Genomic DNA, 19,300 nt, shown 5'->3' with positions numbered 1-19,300 from the left:
TTTGAGAGCTTTTTAAAATATAATTTAAAACTATTTTGTACCAGTACAATATATTAATTTTACAAATGTAAAATTTCATCAGCTGTTAAAGCATTTGCAAAAACCACACATCCTACTTCAGCTTTATTGCACAATATCTATAAGAAAATATTAATTTTTAAATTAGAAAACATAAAAATGCTTTCAATATAGAAGAGACAATCTGATTTTAAAGACAATACTCTATAAGAATGTCTACCCAGAAAATAACAAACTTTCACAGGATACCAAGCTGGACAGATGCTTCGGCAGATCCAGTACAAAGCACTGTTTAAAACCAGTCCAAAATACTTAATCCAAACTATCATCTTTCTTCATTAGAAATCTAGATGCCACTCAAGGTGGTTTCTTATACTTAAAAAAGTTGAGGCATTTTTCATTGTGAGCGTTCTGAATATCTCTTACATATTAAAAACAATACTTCCAACTTAATAGCCATTTGCAGTTTTTTCCTTCATGCAGATTATCTCTGGCGATTCTTTTTTAATGACTAAATGATCGTCATAATTCATTTATGCTGATAGAAAACATCATGTTAAATACACTTTTAAAACCTAGTTCTTTACAAAAATCAGTTTATAAATTTGTGTCACAAAAATTAGTGTCAAGACCATCAAGATGGCCTTCAATTGTTTTACGTTAGTTGGTTCTCCCAGAGCTGGGATGGCAGATGTTCCACTTATCTATGTAGTGTTAATCAGGAACTAAATCCAAGCTCTAAACTGGAATCCCAAGACAGGTTAATCAGGTTGTATGATGGATTTCAGTGAGATATTACCCTGGGTCTACAAACGAATGTAGATGTTGAAATACTGACAGCCAGCAAATCCTGGTGGCAATTTAATTTAACTTAGACAATGAACATACATAATCTGAAGATGAAAAAGGAAAAGTATCCACATGTACATCATCAGTGGATTGTTGTGTATCATAGAAAAGGAAAAAATTCTTATTGGAAGAATTATTCCCCATATTTGATACATATAGAGAGTCTACGTCTTTTCCTATTAAAGCACATTGATTGAATTTCAAGTGTATTCAAATGTATGCCTTTGTGGCCCAGGAAATTGCCTTTTGGAACTTATGGCCTGCATAAGCAAAGTCAAATATAATAGTACACATTTGTGTAGAGAAAATAATTATTAAAATAGTGGTTATGCACTCACAAGATTTTTTTGTAGGTAGATAGAATTATCAAAAACCCGATGCTTATAAAAAAAGTTTGCATTATTTAGAATTTCTTCCTTAGGAATCGAAGCAGTTGCTTTTCTGGAACTGCATTTTTCAGAACTGCTCAAAGCACCTCATATCTAGATGAGTGTTTTTAAAATATATATATATAAAGTCTACACTGAGACTTCAAACATCACATATTTCACCTTTTACGGGCTTTTTATCATGTATTCCTTCCTTAAAATCCTTCAGAAAAAAAAATAAAAATAAATTCTCACATTCCATTAGAAAAAATGGAAACATTCATGGTCTGAAATTTTCTGGATTCCCCCAAATCTTGGTACTATGTGCAATTTCCTTATATACAGGTTTTGAGAAAACCCCTGATCATCTATTATTGAATATCCAGCTAATGGGCATGCCATGGGAAATTTACATTAATAGTAGTAAATAGATTAAAATCTAGATCATAAAATAAAAATGTTCTATGCCTTAAATTTAAATACATATCTGAAAAGCTAAGAGGAGGTTTTTGTTTGTTTTTCAAAAGTGCTAATTATTACATTTTACAAGTATCTTCAACACATGTCCAATTTTTTGTAAAACTAAACCATCTTGCTTTAGGCACACCTTTGAGTTTCTAAGAAGCAGAGGGGGGAAAATCACTTGTCGATTAATCCAGCTTCCTTGATTTTACTGAAGAAGAATTTCTCCAAGATATTGGCACATTTGTAGTATTCACTCTCAGGGGGGTTGTACTCTTTGCAGTTGGTAAAGACTCGCTGTAAGTCTGCCATGAATAATTTCTTAGACACGTAGTACCTATTCTTGAGGCGTTCACTCATGGTTTTCAGATCTGCACAGGAAAAAAAAAAGTATTAGCAGCTGTGACTCCTTTTGAACACCAGTTGACAAAAGTCAGATTGAAAAATCTATGTCATCAGTTTGATTACATTTTTACCATGCCAATGCCTTTGTTTAAGAGAAATACATATGATCAGGGAAAACAGTTCTTAAATCTTATGTTCTTTCTTTTCTTGTATAAAATCACAGCATTTTAACATAAAAGGGACCATTATTAGACAGCCGGTCCAATCCCTTACTCAGCACAGGAAGCTAAGTAGATTAGCAGTGATAAATATGATGAACTAAGTACTGTTAGTTATTCATTCAGATTTATACAGAAGAGGCTTTATCTACATGGAGTAAATCAGGTGGGACATTTGCACTGAATCATTTCATTACTTAAAACAATCAGACTGAGCTTGTTTCACTAAAGTCACATTTGTTGTAGAGACAGAACGAAAGTAGAGAAATTGATCATAAATATATCTGCAAGTACACCAGTGACCTTGCAGGTCAAATGGTTCAAATGAATGTACTTTCACGTTCAATCAATGACAAGAATGACAAACTTTACTTAAAAATCTATTTTCTAAAGCAAGTAAGCGTTGCGAAAGTATTGTAAAAAAAAAAAAAAAAAAAAATCCCAATACATCTACTTGCTTTAAATTGTATTATTTTTACAAATGAACACAGTGTTTCATCTAAAGAATATAATGGGGCTTCTTTAAACCTCAGTTTCAGGACAGAGTTAAAGAATTCCCTGCTGATTAGAAGATGCTAACATTTTCTACTTATTAACATTTGTCTAGTTATAGGTCCCTAGTTGTCTCTAAATCTGGTTCCATTATTAAAAATTACATTAACCGTGGATGGAAAGATAAGTCAAAATCACTAAAGAAAGTCTCCTAGAGGATCCAAGATGGCGGAGGAGTAAGTGGAAGCTACACTAACCTCCTCCCAGGACCAGTCTGGATTTACAACTTAATTTTGGAGAAATCATCTGGAATAACCAACGGAACACTAGCTGGAAAGAAGTCTTATAACCACGGAGAGACAGAAAAGGCCGCTACATCACAACGTGACCGGTAGGGAGTGCGGAGACGCGGAAGGGCCGGCTGGGCTCACACGGGTGGCTGCTGAAGGGACTGAGAAACAGCTCAGCAGCCGGGGATTCCCCCTGAGAAGGGCAGGGTCTAAACCCCCAGCTGGGCTTCCCAGCCTACAGCGACAGAGTGGAAAGTAAAATAGTATCAGCTGTGAAAAGCGAAAAGCCACAGGCTTTCTTGCTAGCCGGAGAGAAACAGCAGGAGAAAAAGAGCTCTTAAGTGGATCACATACGAAAATATTTTGGCCACCACTTACCCTGGGCTCAAGCAGAGGGAAGGCAGAGAGGACTGGAGACACTTGGGGAGAATTTGGCACGGTGGCTTTGAGGGGAGAACTGGAGGAGCAGCTGACTGGGTCCCAGTGCTGACTCATCCCCAGTACTGCGGGTAGACCATTCCCCTCCAAGTGGCGTCAGCCTGAGGGGAAGCAAAAGCCCTGCCTACAGGAATTAAGCTGCCACACCCACAGTCCTTAAGCCTGACAGCTAATCACAGATTGAATAGATTAACAATCAAAGAAGACAGACAACAGCAGTAGATCCCTGGAAGTCTCCAACAGGCTGCCTAGGGCCAGACTGGTACATGATCTGACGCCACCAGAGGCAGATCCAGGAAGTGCAGATCATTCCAAGAAGCACCAACAAACAATAGGAGTCAAAAAAATGGGGAGACAGAGAAACAACCTCCCATCAAAAGGAAAGGTAGAATCCCCAGAAAGAGTGCTAAATGAAATAGAGGGGAGCGAACTATCAGATATGGAATTCAAAACATGGATTATGGAGAAGCTGAATGAGCTCAGCGGAAACTTCAAAGAACTCCAGAAAAACTACAAGGAACTCACAGAAAATTACGTGAGCATGAAAAAGGACATAGAAGCTATCAATAAGAGCCAGGAGGAAATGAAGAATACGATCTCTGAATTGAAGAACACAGTAGAAGGAATTAAAAGCAGGCTAGAGGAAGCAGAAGATCGGATCAGCGAGCTGGAGGACAACCTACACAAAAACTCCCAGACAATGCAACAAAATGAAAAAAGACTGAACAAGACTGAAGAGGTTCTAAGACAGCTGCAGGACAACATGAAACGTAATAATATCCGTATCATAGGAATTCCAGAAGGAGAAGAAGAAGAGCAAGGGATAGAAAACCTCTTTGAAAAACTAATGACAGAAAACTTTCCTAACATGACGAGAGAAAGAGTCACGCAAGTCCAGGAAGCACAGAGGGTCCCAATGAAGATGAACCCCAACAGGCCCACCTCAAGACACATCATAATTAAAATGGCAACATTCAAAGACAAAGAGAGGATCCTAAAAGCAGCAAGAGAAAAACAACTAATAACATACAAGGGTACTCCAATAAGGCTATCATCAGATTTCTCAGCAGAAACACTACAAGCCAGAAGGGAATGGCAAAAAGTATTCCAAGCAATGAAAAACAAAGGCCTACAACCTAGAATACTATACCCAGCAAAGCTCTCATTCAAAATGGAGGGTGAAATAAGGAGCTTCCAAGACAAAAGAAGGCTAAAAGAATACATCTCCACCAAACCAGCAATGCAAGAGATGCTAAAAGGTCTGCTCTAAGAAGATAAAGAAACAGAGAGAGACAGAGAAGAACACGAGTACAAAGGGGAAAAATGACAATGAATAAGTACTTATCGGTAATAACCTTAAATGTAAATGGATTAAACGCTCCAATTAAAAGACATAGGGTAGCTGAATGGATTAGAAAGAATGACCCACATATATGCTGTCTACAAGAGACCCACCTTAGAACAAAAGATCTACACAGACTGAAAGTAAAGGGATGGAAAAATATATTCCAAGCAAATGGACATGAAAAAAAAGCCGGGGTAGCAATACTTATATCAGACAAAACAGATTTCACAGCAAAGTCCATAAAAAGAGACAAAGAAGGGCATTTCATAATACTTAAGGGAAAAATCCATCAAGAAGATATAACCCTTATAAATATATATGCACCAAACTTAGGAGCACCCAAATATGTAAGGAAACTTTTGAAAGACTCCAAGAAAGATATAGACAACAACACACTCATAGTAGGGGACTTTAACACCCCATTGTCAACAATGGACAGATCTTCGAAGCAAAGAAACACCAAAGATATGGAGGCACTGAACAACACTCTAGATCAAATGGACTTAGTCGATATATATAGAAGTTTTCACCCCAAAGAAGCAAAATATACATACTTCTCAAGTGCACATGGAACATTTTCAAAAACAAATGAGCAAAATTGAACCAGAGGGCATAAGCCTATGACCGCATTACCTGAGTGATTGTCTGTACGCATAAGCCTCACTTAATCCTCTCTGCAGCGCTGCCTCCGGAGACTCAACATTTTGGCTGAACTAAATGGCTGAGTTGGTGAAGAATGGGGTGGTCTGTGGGCTTCACTTTAAAACTGAATTCTCTTTTCTATCCTAATGGCTTGGACAGAAAGGGCCCAGAGGTCTGAGAGGGGGGAAACATAAACTATTTCCCTCAGCCCAAACTAAATAAAATGGGCAAAAGGGTTTTGGACAGGAGAGATGTGCCTAGCACACCTTCCTCCAAAGAAGCCCTTTTTTTTTTTTTTTTTTTTTTTTTTCCTCCTAATGTGGAACATTGAAAAATTAATCCCTGCCTTTTGCCACCTAGTAGTTATGGATTGAATATGCTTTTTAACCCTTTTTGCCAAATCTGTTGCCCCCAGAACACAACAAGGATGCCAGCCTGCTAAACCAAGCACGCCGTTGTCCGGAGACAGCCAACTGACCTGGAGTCTGCACAATCCTTCCCCATGTGGGAAGGCCACCCTCCCCTCCACACCCCCACTGTTATTAGGGATTTCTGGACCCAAGGGTAGGTAGGACGACGACCATGTCCAGCTTGAAGCAGCTAGAGGAGCTTGAGACCTTCGCCCATTGTCCTTTACAAGATTACAAAGGGTCTTAATATCTGAGAGGGAGGGATAGTTATTTTTTACGAACCATGGGTATGGACTTGGGGGGGGATGCTGGGGGAGGGAGATACTGGGTGGAGGGGAGTAAAGGGGAAAAAATTGGAACTACTGTAACAACATAATCAATAAAATATACTTTAAAAAAAAAAAAAAAAAAAAAAAAAAAAAAGAAAGTCTCCTGAATATCAATAACCTAAATCCCCACTATATTATCAGATTTTCCAAAGGGAAAGAAACCTAAAACCAAATACATTGGGATAATCATTTAATAAGATAAATAAATTTATGTGCAACATCCCCAAACTGGAAGAAATTAATTTGCATCAAAATCCTAAATCTAACACAAAGAAAAATTAAAAATATCTGCTTTTTCTTATTTCCTTTGACAAAAGCCTGTCTCAGAGTTATGTCATCACAATCCTGAGTTGAGCTTTCAGTTTTCTTTCTTCTCTAAAGTAGTTTGGAAAGAGAGAAAATTAAAATGTGTTAAGGCACACAAAGGCTCAGCAAATATCCCACTAAATGTCTTACCCAAGTGCGGCTAAACAGATGAAGGTGTCCTTATTTAACAAAGAAGGAGCAAGTAAATTGTGTCTCTCTAGGTAAAATTAGATGTTTATCTTTCTTCCTCCTAAATACCTACCACTTAATATATGCTGCCAAATATAATGTTTTAGAAGAGAGGTTTAATGCAAAAACTAAAAGGGGAAGAAGACAATGAAACTTAACAAGAAAAGTTTATTTAAAAGCTTTCAAAGATATTTTTTGGAAGAGAGAGGGTAAGAAGAGATGGAGAGAACCTAAAATAGGACAGAAACAAAACAAGCCTCATAGAACTGTTTGGGCCTTTCCAAAGAATTAAAACCAATTCTACATATTTCCTTTCTACAGTGATAGATAGCATCTTTCTTCCTCTAGCCCTTTTAGATTCTTTCAGTTGACCAAATAGCGTAAGTTTAAGAAGGAGAGGATTAAACATCAGTAATACCAAATATGGAGACACCTTTAAATTATTCTATTTTCACTCCTCTCCCCACCACCAACTTGGGAATTCTGGATAAATCGGAAATCCTGCCTAGCAATCCAGGAGTGGTTAAGAAGACATGCTTGAGCTAGACTATTCTGACAATGTTCCCTAAAGAAAACAGGTTAAATCTCATTCATATGGGGGGGAAAAAAAAAAAGTATTTTAAGGCACTGGGAAAAGAGAAGAAATGTGTTTGTAAAGAGCCAAGAAGGTAATGAGGAAGAGTAAAATTACTGACTTGTCAGTCTTGTCCTTAAAAACATGGCCATCTTAGGGAACAAAACTACATATTTTGCCCAGCACCTCAAGGCTCCCCAACAAAATTATCAGAGCTCCAGTAAGGACCACCATTTACTGGGTTCCTTGACTTTGTCCAGCACGCACCTCAGCCCGCCATTGGTCTTACTCAAAGTGGTCAGTTTTCCCCTGCCGAGCATTCAGCTAAACACACAAGTGGTAACCACCTGGAGAGGCTCACAGCCTTCTCAGACTGGACCAAGCAAAAACCTTGCAGAAAGCAGGCTGTGAACCGGCTTTAACAGACAAGCCTGCTAGACATAGCACTGCGGGTCTTCAGAGTGCACAGGCTGAAAGAAAATTATTCTCTCCAAAGGCATACAACCTCCCATGAGGGTTTCACAAAAGAAGTTGAGATGGTCTAGGGAATGAGGATGCAAGGATCAGTTAAGTTTTAAAATGTACATAAAGGGTTTTAACATATTTTTTACATCATGGAAAATATTAATTCCCAAATGACCCTTCCATTCAGAACCTCTAGACTCAGTCAACTCTCACGTTGGTTTTCATGTACCGAAATACACAGAAGCAAGGCAGAGAGAGCTAAAGGGGAAAAAAGCATATGGCTGTATGTCCACTTTAAGGAGCATAGACTACTGAAAGCATTGCCACAACTATATAAAATGTTCATGCAAAAATGAATGCCATAAAAAACATCCACAAGTAACTTTGTTATCAGGGAGCTAATAAATCCCTCTAATTCTTCCTTTCACATTTTAATCCTTTCTTAGCACCAGAAATAGAGGACAGGTAGAAAAGGGACAGAAGATAGAAGGTCTCCCCCCAGAATGGCCACACAACTGATTGAAGGAAAAAAACAAACATTTCAGCTAGTTGTCTGTCCTCTGCACTATGCCAAATTGGTTTAATTCAGGGATTCTTAATTCATTCAGTTCATTCATTTTATCATGGAGCAGGCAGTGGCAAATTCTACAAGTACACTTCAAATGGCATTTTTTGTTTGGTTGGTTGGTTTGGATGTGGAACAAAGCTTAAGATAGGAGAATAAGGAGTGACATTAATAGTATCCATCAAGAGCATGAAAAAATTAAGGACTGAGTTAAATAGGATTTCTCCCTCTGGAAGTAGAGCAGTCAAGCAGCCTCATCTAACGTCTTTTACACTGTCTTCAAGAATTCTCAAACAGACTCATAATATATCACAAGCACAACCCAATGCTTATCCATTTGCAACCCAAAAGGCAGAATATGAGCAAGGTTACGTCCAAACAGCCAGCTTTTCATATCTAGTGCTGCCTGCAGTCCCACCCTGGGCTTTCTGCACCTAGTGTTGTCAGTGTGTGAGCCCCAGACAGCGGCAGAACGGCTCTCCTGTGTCATTCTGCTCTGACATCAGCCCCCTGCCCAGGTACACGGAATCCCATCACCCATCACACACACCCCACCCTACCACAGAAGAGTACAAATCAACCTCAGTAACCTTCTGTCCCCCCCACAACCGTCCAGAGAGTTTTAAATCTATACTTAGAAAATGTTAATGGCATTACCCATGGGGAACCTTATAACTTCATAATATCCCGGAGCTTCTGTTCTCTTCACAGGTTCCATGAAGGGCCAAGCGCTTTGATGGCTCTTGGGTAAAGAAAAAAAAAAAGCAAGGTATCTAATATGGAAATTCTATGTGGGAAATCATTTCAAAAAATTGGCGTGAGCTGAATGAAAAGAAAACACCTACCTTCACCTGCTGGAGAATGCTCTTGAGCGTGCTGTAGAGCTGGTCAGAGTCTTTGGGCTCTTTGCTTGAAAGGAAAAGAGTGAACAGCACAGAGCAAAGATTAGATTTTTACCCTCTTGTCGGTTGATTCCTATTCAGCTCATTTTTGCAAAATCCTAAAACTGAATACATTCCTGAATTTTTTTATGAAAACTGAAACCCAATAAATATTGTATTGGTACTTGTAATCGGTTTGCCCATTTTTCTCTAAGTTGCTGGAAGGGGAAAAAATCACTTCCATTAATAACCTCTCACCCATCACATTTACCTTTTCTCTTTTCCACTCTGTTTCCAGCCTGTCTCTCCTATATGTCAACAAAATGAAAGACTGAGTGAGAATTGTTTTTGGTCAAGAGAATAACAGTTAACACTTATCAAAAAATGCAATAAATTACAGCCATGCCTCAATAAGTCTATTCCTGAAAAGATACTGAAATTAACTGCAGTTACCTTCTTATACAGCTAACAGTATAAAACATTTCCAAGACTGACAACACTTCCCTATATACTAACGTTTTTTAAAGAAGGAACTCCAACATTTCAAAGAAAAGCATAAAAAATAAAAATGCCCAGTACTGTAGGCACATGTATTTTTTAAAATTCAACAGTCACTTTTTTTATTTTTTTATTTTTTATTTTATTTTTTTTGCCAATCACCATGTGAAAGAGTTAAGCTGCTATTTTAGGTTAAGACAAACTCTGTCTTAGTCTCTGTTTTATTTGGCTAAGACCCTGCTTATAATGTAAGATGGTCTAGTGTAGCAGAAAGAAAACATACTCTGGAGCCCAGCAGACTGGATTTGATTTCTTGCTTTCTCCTTAAAAGCTAACTTACCCCATTATAAGTTATTTAACCTTTTGGCTCACAGTTTGTCAATCTATGAAATAGAACTCTAAAAACCAGGTGATGTTATCCCATAGAAGAATGGCTCGCACAAACTGGCATTCAGTGATATGATAGCTATTATGCCCCTAATTGGGATAATATGGGGAAGTAAAATTTCTGGGTCTGGCAGTGAAAGCAAGATGTTCTATAGAGTAGATTCTGTAAAGAAGAAGCATATACGAAACATATCATGAAAAAACAAACAATGTCTTGTTTTATTCTGGAGAACTTTAATTTGTTTTGCTTTATAAATCTTCACTATACCAGAAGATCCTGGACTGGAACCAAATGAAAGTGCTGATATTTGATAGCTTTTGATCTACCAAAAGAGCTACTGCATATGTTTTAATTCAATACAACTCCCAGCTAACATACTTCGCAGATAAGAACCCTTGGGAAACTTGTAAAATAGGAAACTGGAAACAAATTATGTGATTAGCAATCATCCTTCCTAGGACTTTGGAAAACTAATTTACCCAAGCACAGATCTGTGCAGACTGTAACCAGGATGGCATTGAGACACAGTGAGAACAGCAAGATGGTTGGAGGAGCAAGAAATGGGCTGCTTCTCGTTCTGACAGTTACTGGCCACGTGCCATGTAAAGTTAAAGAACTTAACCATTCTGAGACTGAATCTCCCCACTTGTAAAAGCAGAGTTCCCCTACTTTCAAGGACACATATGGGTAATGCCTAGCCCTGTGCTACAAATAGCAGGCTCTCAATAATGATGGATATTAATAGCTACAACAAGGGGTCAGCTCAGCTCTTTTTGGTTTGTTTGCAATGAGAAATAGAAAAAAGATATCAAAGGAAAGCATTTGCTGGCTTCTTTTTTTTCTCTTTTGTATGTTTTATTGATTATGCTGTTTCAGTTGTCCCAATTTCTTTTCCCTGTGCTCCCCTCCGCCCAGTAGCCCCCTCCCCTCCAGCAGTCCCCCCACTTAGTTCATGTCCATGGGTTGTGCATGTAAGTTCTTTGGCTTCACCCTTTCCTATATTATTCTTAACTTCCCCTTGTCTACTATGCTTCTTAATTCCTGCACCATTTCTGCTGGCTTCTTAAGACTCGAAATAACACATATGGAGAAGGGCAGGGAAAAAGCATTTTAAAGTACTGCACTCTGGTAACAGTTTCAAATACATCTGATGGCATTACCAAAAGATTTGGCTTTTAAAAGAAGATCTATATACATACTAATTCCAGGAATGCTCTCTATCGGAATCTGTCGAACTCCATCTTTAAAACATGAAAGTCCGGGGTAGACTTTTCGAATCTGGGCTTGTTTTCTTTCTATCAGCTTTTTAATTATCTGCAAAGCACAGGAAGATGTGTTCAGTGACGGAAGTCTGCAGCTACAGCTTAGGTCAGCCAACCTAAGGAGCTGTTCCCCTAACAAAATAAACCCTTTAGGAAACAAAAAGGGAGAAAGGGGTGAATTTGACTTAACAGGTAAGGCAGGAAAACATTCCATTACATTCTATTACATTCTATTACACCATGCTCATTTAGTGTCATTCACACAACCATCTTTGAGTAGTTGTCCCCTGACAGCAGAAATGTCAGTATTAAGAGAACACTCTACCCCAAGTCCCACTGCCCTCTTTAGCATAAGAGCCAATTATTTTGTCCTTGTCCCAGGAGCCTCCGTCAGAGTTACAGTAAAGCAGCAGAGATCTGTCACACAGGCCAGTGTCGGAACCTCTTCACATCCCATGACAAGGAACTGTTCCCTGTGGACTGGAGGGGCAGAAGAATCGGCCTCAGAAAGGCCCCAAAGCCTGGGAGGACTATTCAAATTTTTCAAGGCCTGAGTGGCACCCTGTGCTGTTTGCATGAAAATAGCAGCTCCAAAGTGTTGTCTGTTAAGGCGTCACAGCCATGATGTAATGATTTTGAGAGATATTTGTTTTATAAAATAATTCCTAATGTACTGAGCTAATTATTTCCAATATAATTACAAAAGAAAAAAGGGGGGGGGGACACCAAAATATCGCCATCCTGACATTAACCTTATCATAAATGAATTTTGGAAAAGAAAAAAACAAAACAGTTGCAGTCATTAACTGAATTCACGAGAGAAAATAAAAAGTCTATTTCCTGACTGCTTGATTTCAAACTTATCACTGGTAAATGCTGCACCCTGAATCCATCGGCCTAACCATTAAACAAAGAACTTCATAAAATAATGGGACTAGCAAAAGTACATTCCTGTTCTTCTGGTTCAATGCTGTCCAACAGAGATATAATGAAAACCACTCATGTAATTTTAAAATGTTTGTAGCCACATTTTTTTTAAAAGAACTAAAAATAGGTGAAATTGGCTTTAACAATATATTTTTATTTACAGTAATCCAATATATCCAAAATATTATCATTGCAGCATATAATCAATAGAAGAAAATTACAATGGTTTGCATTCTTTTATTCATGCTAGGTCTTCAAAACCAGAGTGGGCTGACACAGCACATCTCAATTTGGACCAGCCCGTATCAAGTACGCAGGAGCCACGTGTGGCCAGGGGCTGCCGCTTGGACAGCGCAGGTCTGGATGGATGCTCTCCCTTCACTTCATTGTAAGTAAAAATCTGTTTGAAAAGGACTCCCAATGACAATCTCTTAAATGAGTGCATTCAGAGAATGTAATTTCAAATATAACTGAAATGCATTTTCTCTTTACCAAGGGACTCTCCATCGTGATGACCTACAACCCTTCATGCAGCACCTTGAAGGTGATGGGCTCCCGGAGAGTGACTGGTAATGGGAGGGGAGGCTTCCTCGTCTCGCTGTGCCTCCAAGGATCACATCAGAGAAAGGAGACATTTTACTTCTGTTCAAGCCTCTTCCCCTCCCTAAAGGACGTCTTCACCTTCCACCATGTCATCATCTGTCTCTCCTCAAATCCATCTCTCAGTTCTCTGATGTCCGCTTGTCTTCCCAAACAGAAAGTTGAGGGAGACACCCCCTCTTTAATATGTCACCAAGTCTTAACATGTCTTCTTACAAAAAAATCTCATTCCTTTGCCTTGCCCTGACTTTGGCTCCTCCAAACCCAATCCCTTGTAGTCTCACACGTAGATTAAGACTGAAGAAGTATCCCTTCCTCCCAGCCTGCTCACGCACACACACGCGCACGCACATGCACAGCCAACTGTGCCTGTTCGTAGCCTAGTCACACGTTCTCAAATAGCGGCTTTCATTACCCACCCACCCGTCTATGGCCCTAGTCATTCCCGTGCCCATGAACCTACCTGGACTCTGAGTCTTTGCTCATGCTGACTCCCCTACCAGGCTGCCAAGTCTAAAACACTATCTCCCACAAAGCCATCTCATGTGACACTAGGCCCCTGTGGATCCCACCATTCCCTTGGAGTACTCAGCACTCCACTCTGCATCACCTGTCCACCCGCACTAGGTTTCTATCTCCGTCTCCACTAATCATAACTACAATGTACCCTTTACGATTTCAGGGGCTGGGAAAGTCCTCCATAGATTCACAGTTTCTTTGCTACCACCATTAGTCCCTATCTTCCTCAGGGGAGATTTCAAAGTTGAAATAAAAGATACTTGTAAAAATCATTTGAATTCAGTAGAAAAAGGCACTATGTGAATCCAAATATTTTATTTTGGTGACTTCAAATCTCTAGTAAAAGAACGAGTCCTGGCTAGTGTGGCTCAGTGGATTGAGCGCTGGCCTGCAAACCGTGTCACTGGTTCGATTCCCAGTCAGGGCACATGCCTGGGTTGCACGCCAGGTCCCCAGTTGGGAGCGCATGAGAGGCAACCACACAGTGATGTTTCTCTCCCTCTCTTTCTCCTTCCCCCTCTCTCCAAAAACAAATAAATAAAATCTTAAAAAAAAAATTGTAATCTGTTAAAAAAAAAATAGAGGCGATTCCTAAGGGCCTGCATGGGTGACCAGGAGTCTCCATGCCCCCTTCCCCTTCCCCTCTTCCTCCAATGAAAAAAATAAAAAATAAAAATAAAATAAAACAAAAAAGAATGAAGTTAACCGCTCCACACCTGTATTAGTCATTCAATGGTGAATGTTAGAGAAGGCTGCCGGGAAAGGAGGAAGGCGAGTAGAGATGGGAAAAAGGGTCCAAGAGAGGAAAAAGAAGAAGCGGGAGGAGCTTTGTCTTCCCAAACAGTGACTGCTTTGCTGACTGCTTCTGTGCTTATGGCTTTCCCCTCCGCGGAAGAAGAGCCGACAGATCTGGACTATGGGACCTGCAGCCCCTGCCAGGGGAATCCTGCTTCTACTGCTGGGAGGAGGAGTGAGGAATGAGTAGCTGACAGGGCCCTGATGGCTTTAGCTGGCCAGCGACCTCTAATGCTGAACAATGAGCTGTTGAATTCAGACCTGCTCATGAAGCCCCAAGACAACAATGAAGAAAACTAGATCTTCAGGGAGAGACAGAGACAGGAGCCTGCTGTGCTTTTATTAACTCTCTGAGTACCGTCTTTGGAATTCTCTCTGGGGCTAGCATTTTGACCAAACAACAACAAGGTTGTTTTTATTTTCTAACTTAAAAAAAGAAAAACAAAAAAAACCACTTTTGCTCACCACCCTAAGAAGCATAAAAACCAACCTGAGCCACTTTAAATAAAAGGGAAATAGTTATTGAGCAGCTACTATGCACCAGACACTGTGGAAGTTATGTCTGTTATATTGGTGATATCTGACAAATAACTAAGAACTGAGATTAAGGAACATGAGTGAAAATGAGGGAAAAAAGATTTAAGACAGAAGAACTTGTGTAAGTTAGGTCTGGAGAAAAGTGCACCAGAATGAATAACAGAAGGATGAAGTAGAATTGTGTAAGATGACACAGTTGCAAACTCCAAGTTTTTGAACCCTGATGAACTAGAGGAGCAAGGAGGTGATCCTGGGCTTAACACGCCAAGTTCATTTATTTATTAAATGGCCTCTGCATGCCCCCAAATTATGCACTTTTTGTTTTCTTAGTAAATGTGAAATTGCTATGTACTCAAATCTATCAAGCTTTCCCTTTATGCTTCTCTTTCAGTTCATACGTATAAAAGACTTCACCCCAATATTAGATAACAAATCTCTTAATACCTAGAAGTGTAGCCTTCAGAACTTGCAATGTAGGAGAGATTAATACATGCTAACTTAAATGTCTGTGTAAAATGACGAATAATTGCAGTTCCAATGGGTGACTCAAACTAGCACTGCAGAAGTTCAAAGGAGGAAATGGAACACAGGCTGATGCGTGTGTTAGGAGAGAGAGGTGGGCAAGGCATGAAGACGCCAAGCAAGAGGGTTAAAGCATCAGTAATAGCCTTTGGAGAACAGTGTAGAGAAGAAACTAAAGAGATAAGTTTGGGAAAGATGCTTGAGACCAGAATGTGAAAGACCTTGAAGGTGGAGTTGATTCATCATAGTTTACAAGTTTGTGTTTTTATACTAATTTAACAAGTGTTGATGCTCTCAGGGATGATGACCTAGAAAGGAGACAGATCAAGAATAGCTTCAAAGAAGAAATCTAGACAAACCATAGCAGACTGAGATTATAGTACTCAGTAAACCTATACACACAGAGCTAAGGCTGGCCTATATACAGGAACATGAGTCAGTCACAGACTTACCTCCTTCTGCTTTTTAATGATGACAGAAAATTCTGTATATGGGATCTGTGGGTTTAGCTCACATCCCATTAAAGTGGCTCCTTCATAATCCTTGATGTAGCCAACATATTTGGTTTTAGGTATTTTAATTTCTTTGGAGAAACCCTGCAAAGCAAATAAATTCATTTATATGGGCACTGCATATCAAATATCTAGTGAGTGCTAACTATGTGCTAGGTACAGTGCTAGGTACCAAGATATACTTCATGAAGTTCAAAAACAACAACAATCAAATGTGCAAACAGGAAGCAAGACAACATAAAAATAATCATAGTAAAACACAATGATATTATTAAAAACTGTTTTGTTTTTTTTTAAAGCAAAAACAGCACAAAGTCTCCCAAAGTGGAAAAGAGGGCCCCTAGGATTCTCAACAAATCAATAACTGACATTGACCTAAAGTCTAAAAGAAAAGCTTGTCAAAAAGTACAGCTATTAAAACCCTGATGCTGAGAAAAATGAAACCCCAACTTTACACGCAAAAAATTTTCAGACCAGACCATCACAATGTGTGGTTGTTTCGGTGACAGAAATGCTTTGCCATATATTCATTTACATACTTTAAGCTGTAATAACACAGTGCCACAGGGTATATATTCATATATTTATAATATAAACATAATTTACCTTACAGGGCCTATTTCAGTTTTTGACAGAAAATTACGTGAACTTCAGAACTATCACGAGCAGTTTCCTGCCTCTTCTTTCAGCAAAAACTTATTTTCCACACAATTATTGCCATTGCCTTCAAAGAGGACTACAGGCAAGTCATTCAAGAACCATGGCTGAGATTTCATGCTTTGCAGTGTACTTACAACCTAGGAAAGCTGACGCTCAAGCCCTCAGTAAAGCAATCCCACTGAGTTCTGGCAGGTGAGTGTGATTATAAAAGCCACAGACATATCCCAAAGAATGAGAAAAAAAATATGGGCAATTAATTATCTAACACTGGAAAAGGGAAAGCTTTCTAGTCACATAAGGACCTATATATTTTTTTAAGTTAATAGACTTTATGTAATAAAGTCTTTAAAATCCTGTACATTAAAGAAAAAGCCATAAACAATGTTGAAACATGACAAATAGGGAAAAATCATAAAATAAAAGCTTAATATCTTTAAATGCAAAGAGCTTTCATATATTAATGTAAAATTATATATTTTAATAGAAGAAAAGGCAAAAATGCAATGAATTGGCAATTCAAAAAAATGAATATGAAAGGTCAATGAACAAGGAAAAACAAGTCAAACTTCATGAAGACCAAATAAATGCAAACATATACAAATTTGTTACCTAGGACAGGAGTAAAAACCTACTTTTCAGTTATCAACTAATTTCCTGAGCCCTCTTATATAATGCTGACAAAAACAGAAATTGTTACAGTATTTGGCCATGCATAACAAAGCCTTAAGTATGTCTGGAAGCAACTCCACTTCTAGACATTTATTCAAAGCAAATTACCATACATGAGGGCAACACACACATGTAAACTTATATACCAAAAAATACCTAAATGTCCCAAAATGTGGTATTGGTTTAATAAATTATTTTCTATTTTTACAACATAATTTCAGAGAACTATCAAAAGTTATATTAAAAAATAATCAAAATACATTAAGTAAAACAGGCAAATAATTAAATGACAGGATGAGCCAATTTTTCTATTGATACACATACATTCACAAACAGACACCAAAAATATTAGAAGGGTATATATCAAAACATTAACAATTAACAATACATTTCTCTGGGTAGTAGAATTATGAGCAACTTTTTCTTTTCCAAAATTTCTACAATAACTATACGTTACTTTTGTAGTCAGATTAAGTGAAAAATGTATAGGAACTATAAAGCACTGTTAAAATAAATATGCAGTCAAAGAATAATCCATAAAAAGCCACACTGAAAACTTCTGATAAGGATGAAAATGGAGCTGATCTCCCAGTCTGCTGTGTGCTGCAGACCCAGAACTGTCTGGAGCTTATTCCTAAACATGAGAATTCTTCTCTTCTGTAGAGAGGCTTTCTGCAGACTGAATCTATTTCTCTCACTCAGTAAAATTTCTCCTTAGTGTGGGGATACCATAATTTAGAATGGCAGGATGCAATATTATACTTCACTTATAGATGACCTTCATTCACTCAGCAAATATTTATCTAATATTTACCATGTGCTGGTCATACCCTCTAATCTAGTCTGAAGCTTACTTCTGGTTTAAGACATAAAACAAATGTTATGTCCCTATTATAATTAGAAAACATCAGGGGGGAAACTTATTTGAAGGAAGGGTACCTGAAAACACATTTGAAAATAGAATGACAGGATAGTGTTGCACAGTGAAAAACTTACCTGTTTCTTGAAATATCCAATTGCATATTCATCTGCATATGTAAGGAAGTTCAGGATGTCATGTTTTATATGAAATTCTTTCAAATGATTCATCAGGTGCGTTCCATAGCCCTATGTGAAAATTAGTGTACAGACAAATATATTAGGTTCTAAGAGGGAAAAAAAAGTCCTACAAATTCATCAGAAAATATTGGCAAGTTTAAGAATTTTTTACTTGGGATATATTTTACCAATATAATACTAATACCCTTTCTTGTATTTCTGAACTTTGAAATGAGCTACAAAACCAAAACATTCAAAATGCTTGAATTGAGATATAATCATTGAGAAATACAAATTTCTGGTTCTTTGAGAAATAACACACGAAGGCTACAAACTGCCAGTTCAAACCTAAAGATTACTTGCTGAATATTAATAAAGAATATTTTGGAGTAAATATAGATTATGAATGTCTGCTTATCTGTAACGTATGTGAGAACCTGAGATGAAAGGAGCAATGTAAACAAGCGTGAGAACGGGAGGGGCATGGGAACCGAGGCCGTCAATAAGAAGTGCTAATCTTTGCTGGAATGTTAACTAACCCAAGTTTCCTGTATATTGCAAATCAGCAGTTCTTCAACTGTATCATCACATACATGGGATTTTCGACTTGGTCTTATCTGACCTTTCCAAACAAGATCTGAGAAGCCCAGGTCTGTCAGCGAAACAGAAGACACGAAGAAGTAACTAAAGTGAGTGAACAATGTTGAATAAAGTAACGATTAAAATATGAAAAACAAAACGCAATTACCAGGTTTGTGAGTGATGTGTAAAGCTTAGAGAAAAATCTAAATTTAAACTGATAGTTTTAGAACCTCATAAAAAGAGGCGCAAGTAAATTCAAGCACCCAGACACAAACACCTTCACATAAATATTTTAGAATTGGGTGACACATTTTTCTAAAAAATACAAATGTGCTTATAAGGTATGATCTCATGAAACTGTAGTACCTCAAGGGAAGAGGGATATCTGGAAGTCATTTGGTCTAATTCTCTATTGCATGTGAGGCTAGAAGTCTCCCTCTTCTGGAAATTATTCTTTTATTGATGTTACCTAAGGACATTCTAGCTTTTCCCAAACATATCACAATACTGACACAGTGTGAATCTGAATAAAACCCGAATAAAAGGATGAATGAAATAACTCTCTCCTTGAGTAGTAGTTAAAAGGGGAAGATAATCTCATAAAC

At 38.2% G+C, this 19,300-nt stretch overlaps 1 protein-coding gene across 1 annotated transcript in view; it reads right to left on the bottom strand.

The window, feature by feature from the left end:
• The window catches only part of KAT2B (lysine acetyltransferase 2B), a 97,944-nt gene continuing 78,644 nt past the window's right edge, over window positions 1-19,300 (bottom strand). Inside the window, exons 12-18 of the mRNA XM_090284386.1 lie at window positions 18,072-18,182; window positions 15,687-15,830; window positions 11,272-11,386; window positions 9,458-9,494; window positions 9,151-9,214; window positions 8,963-9,047; window positions 1-2,068 (exon numbers count right to left, since the gene is read on the bottom strand). Coding sequence (XP_090140512.1) covers window positions 1,875-2,068; window positions 8,963-9,047; window positions 9,151-9,214; window positions 9,458-9,494; window positions 11,272-11,386; window positions 15,687-15,830; window positions 18,072-18,182 — 750 coding nt within the window. The 3' untranslated portion in view covers window positions 1-1,874. The remainder of the gene's footprint in view (window positions 2,069-8,962; window positions 9,048-9,150; window positions 9,215-9,457; window positions 9,495-11,271; window positions 11,387-15,686; window positions 15,831-18,071; window positions 18,183-19,300) is intronic.

The sequence above is a fragment of the Furipterus horrens genome, unplaced genomic scaffold, assembly GCF_987537825.1.
Source record: "Furipterus horrens unplaced genomic scaffold, mFurHor1.1.pri manual_scaffold_7, whole genome shotgun sequence".
Lineage (NCBI taxonomy): Eukaryota > Metazoa > Chordata > Mammalia > Chiroptera > Furipteridae > Furipterus > Furipterus horrens.
Note: the sequence above shows the minus strand (reverse complement) of the source record. Positions and strands in the feature narration are given on the sequence as shown.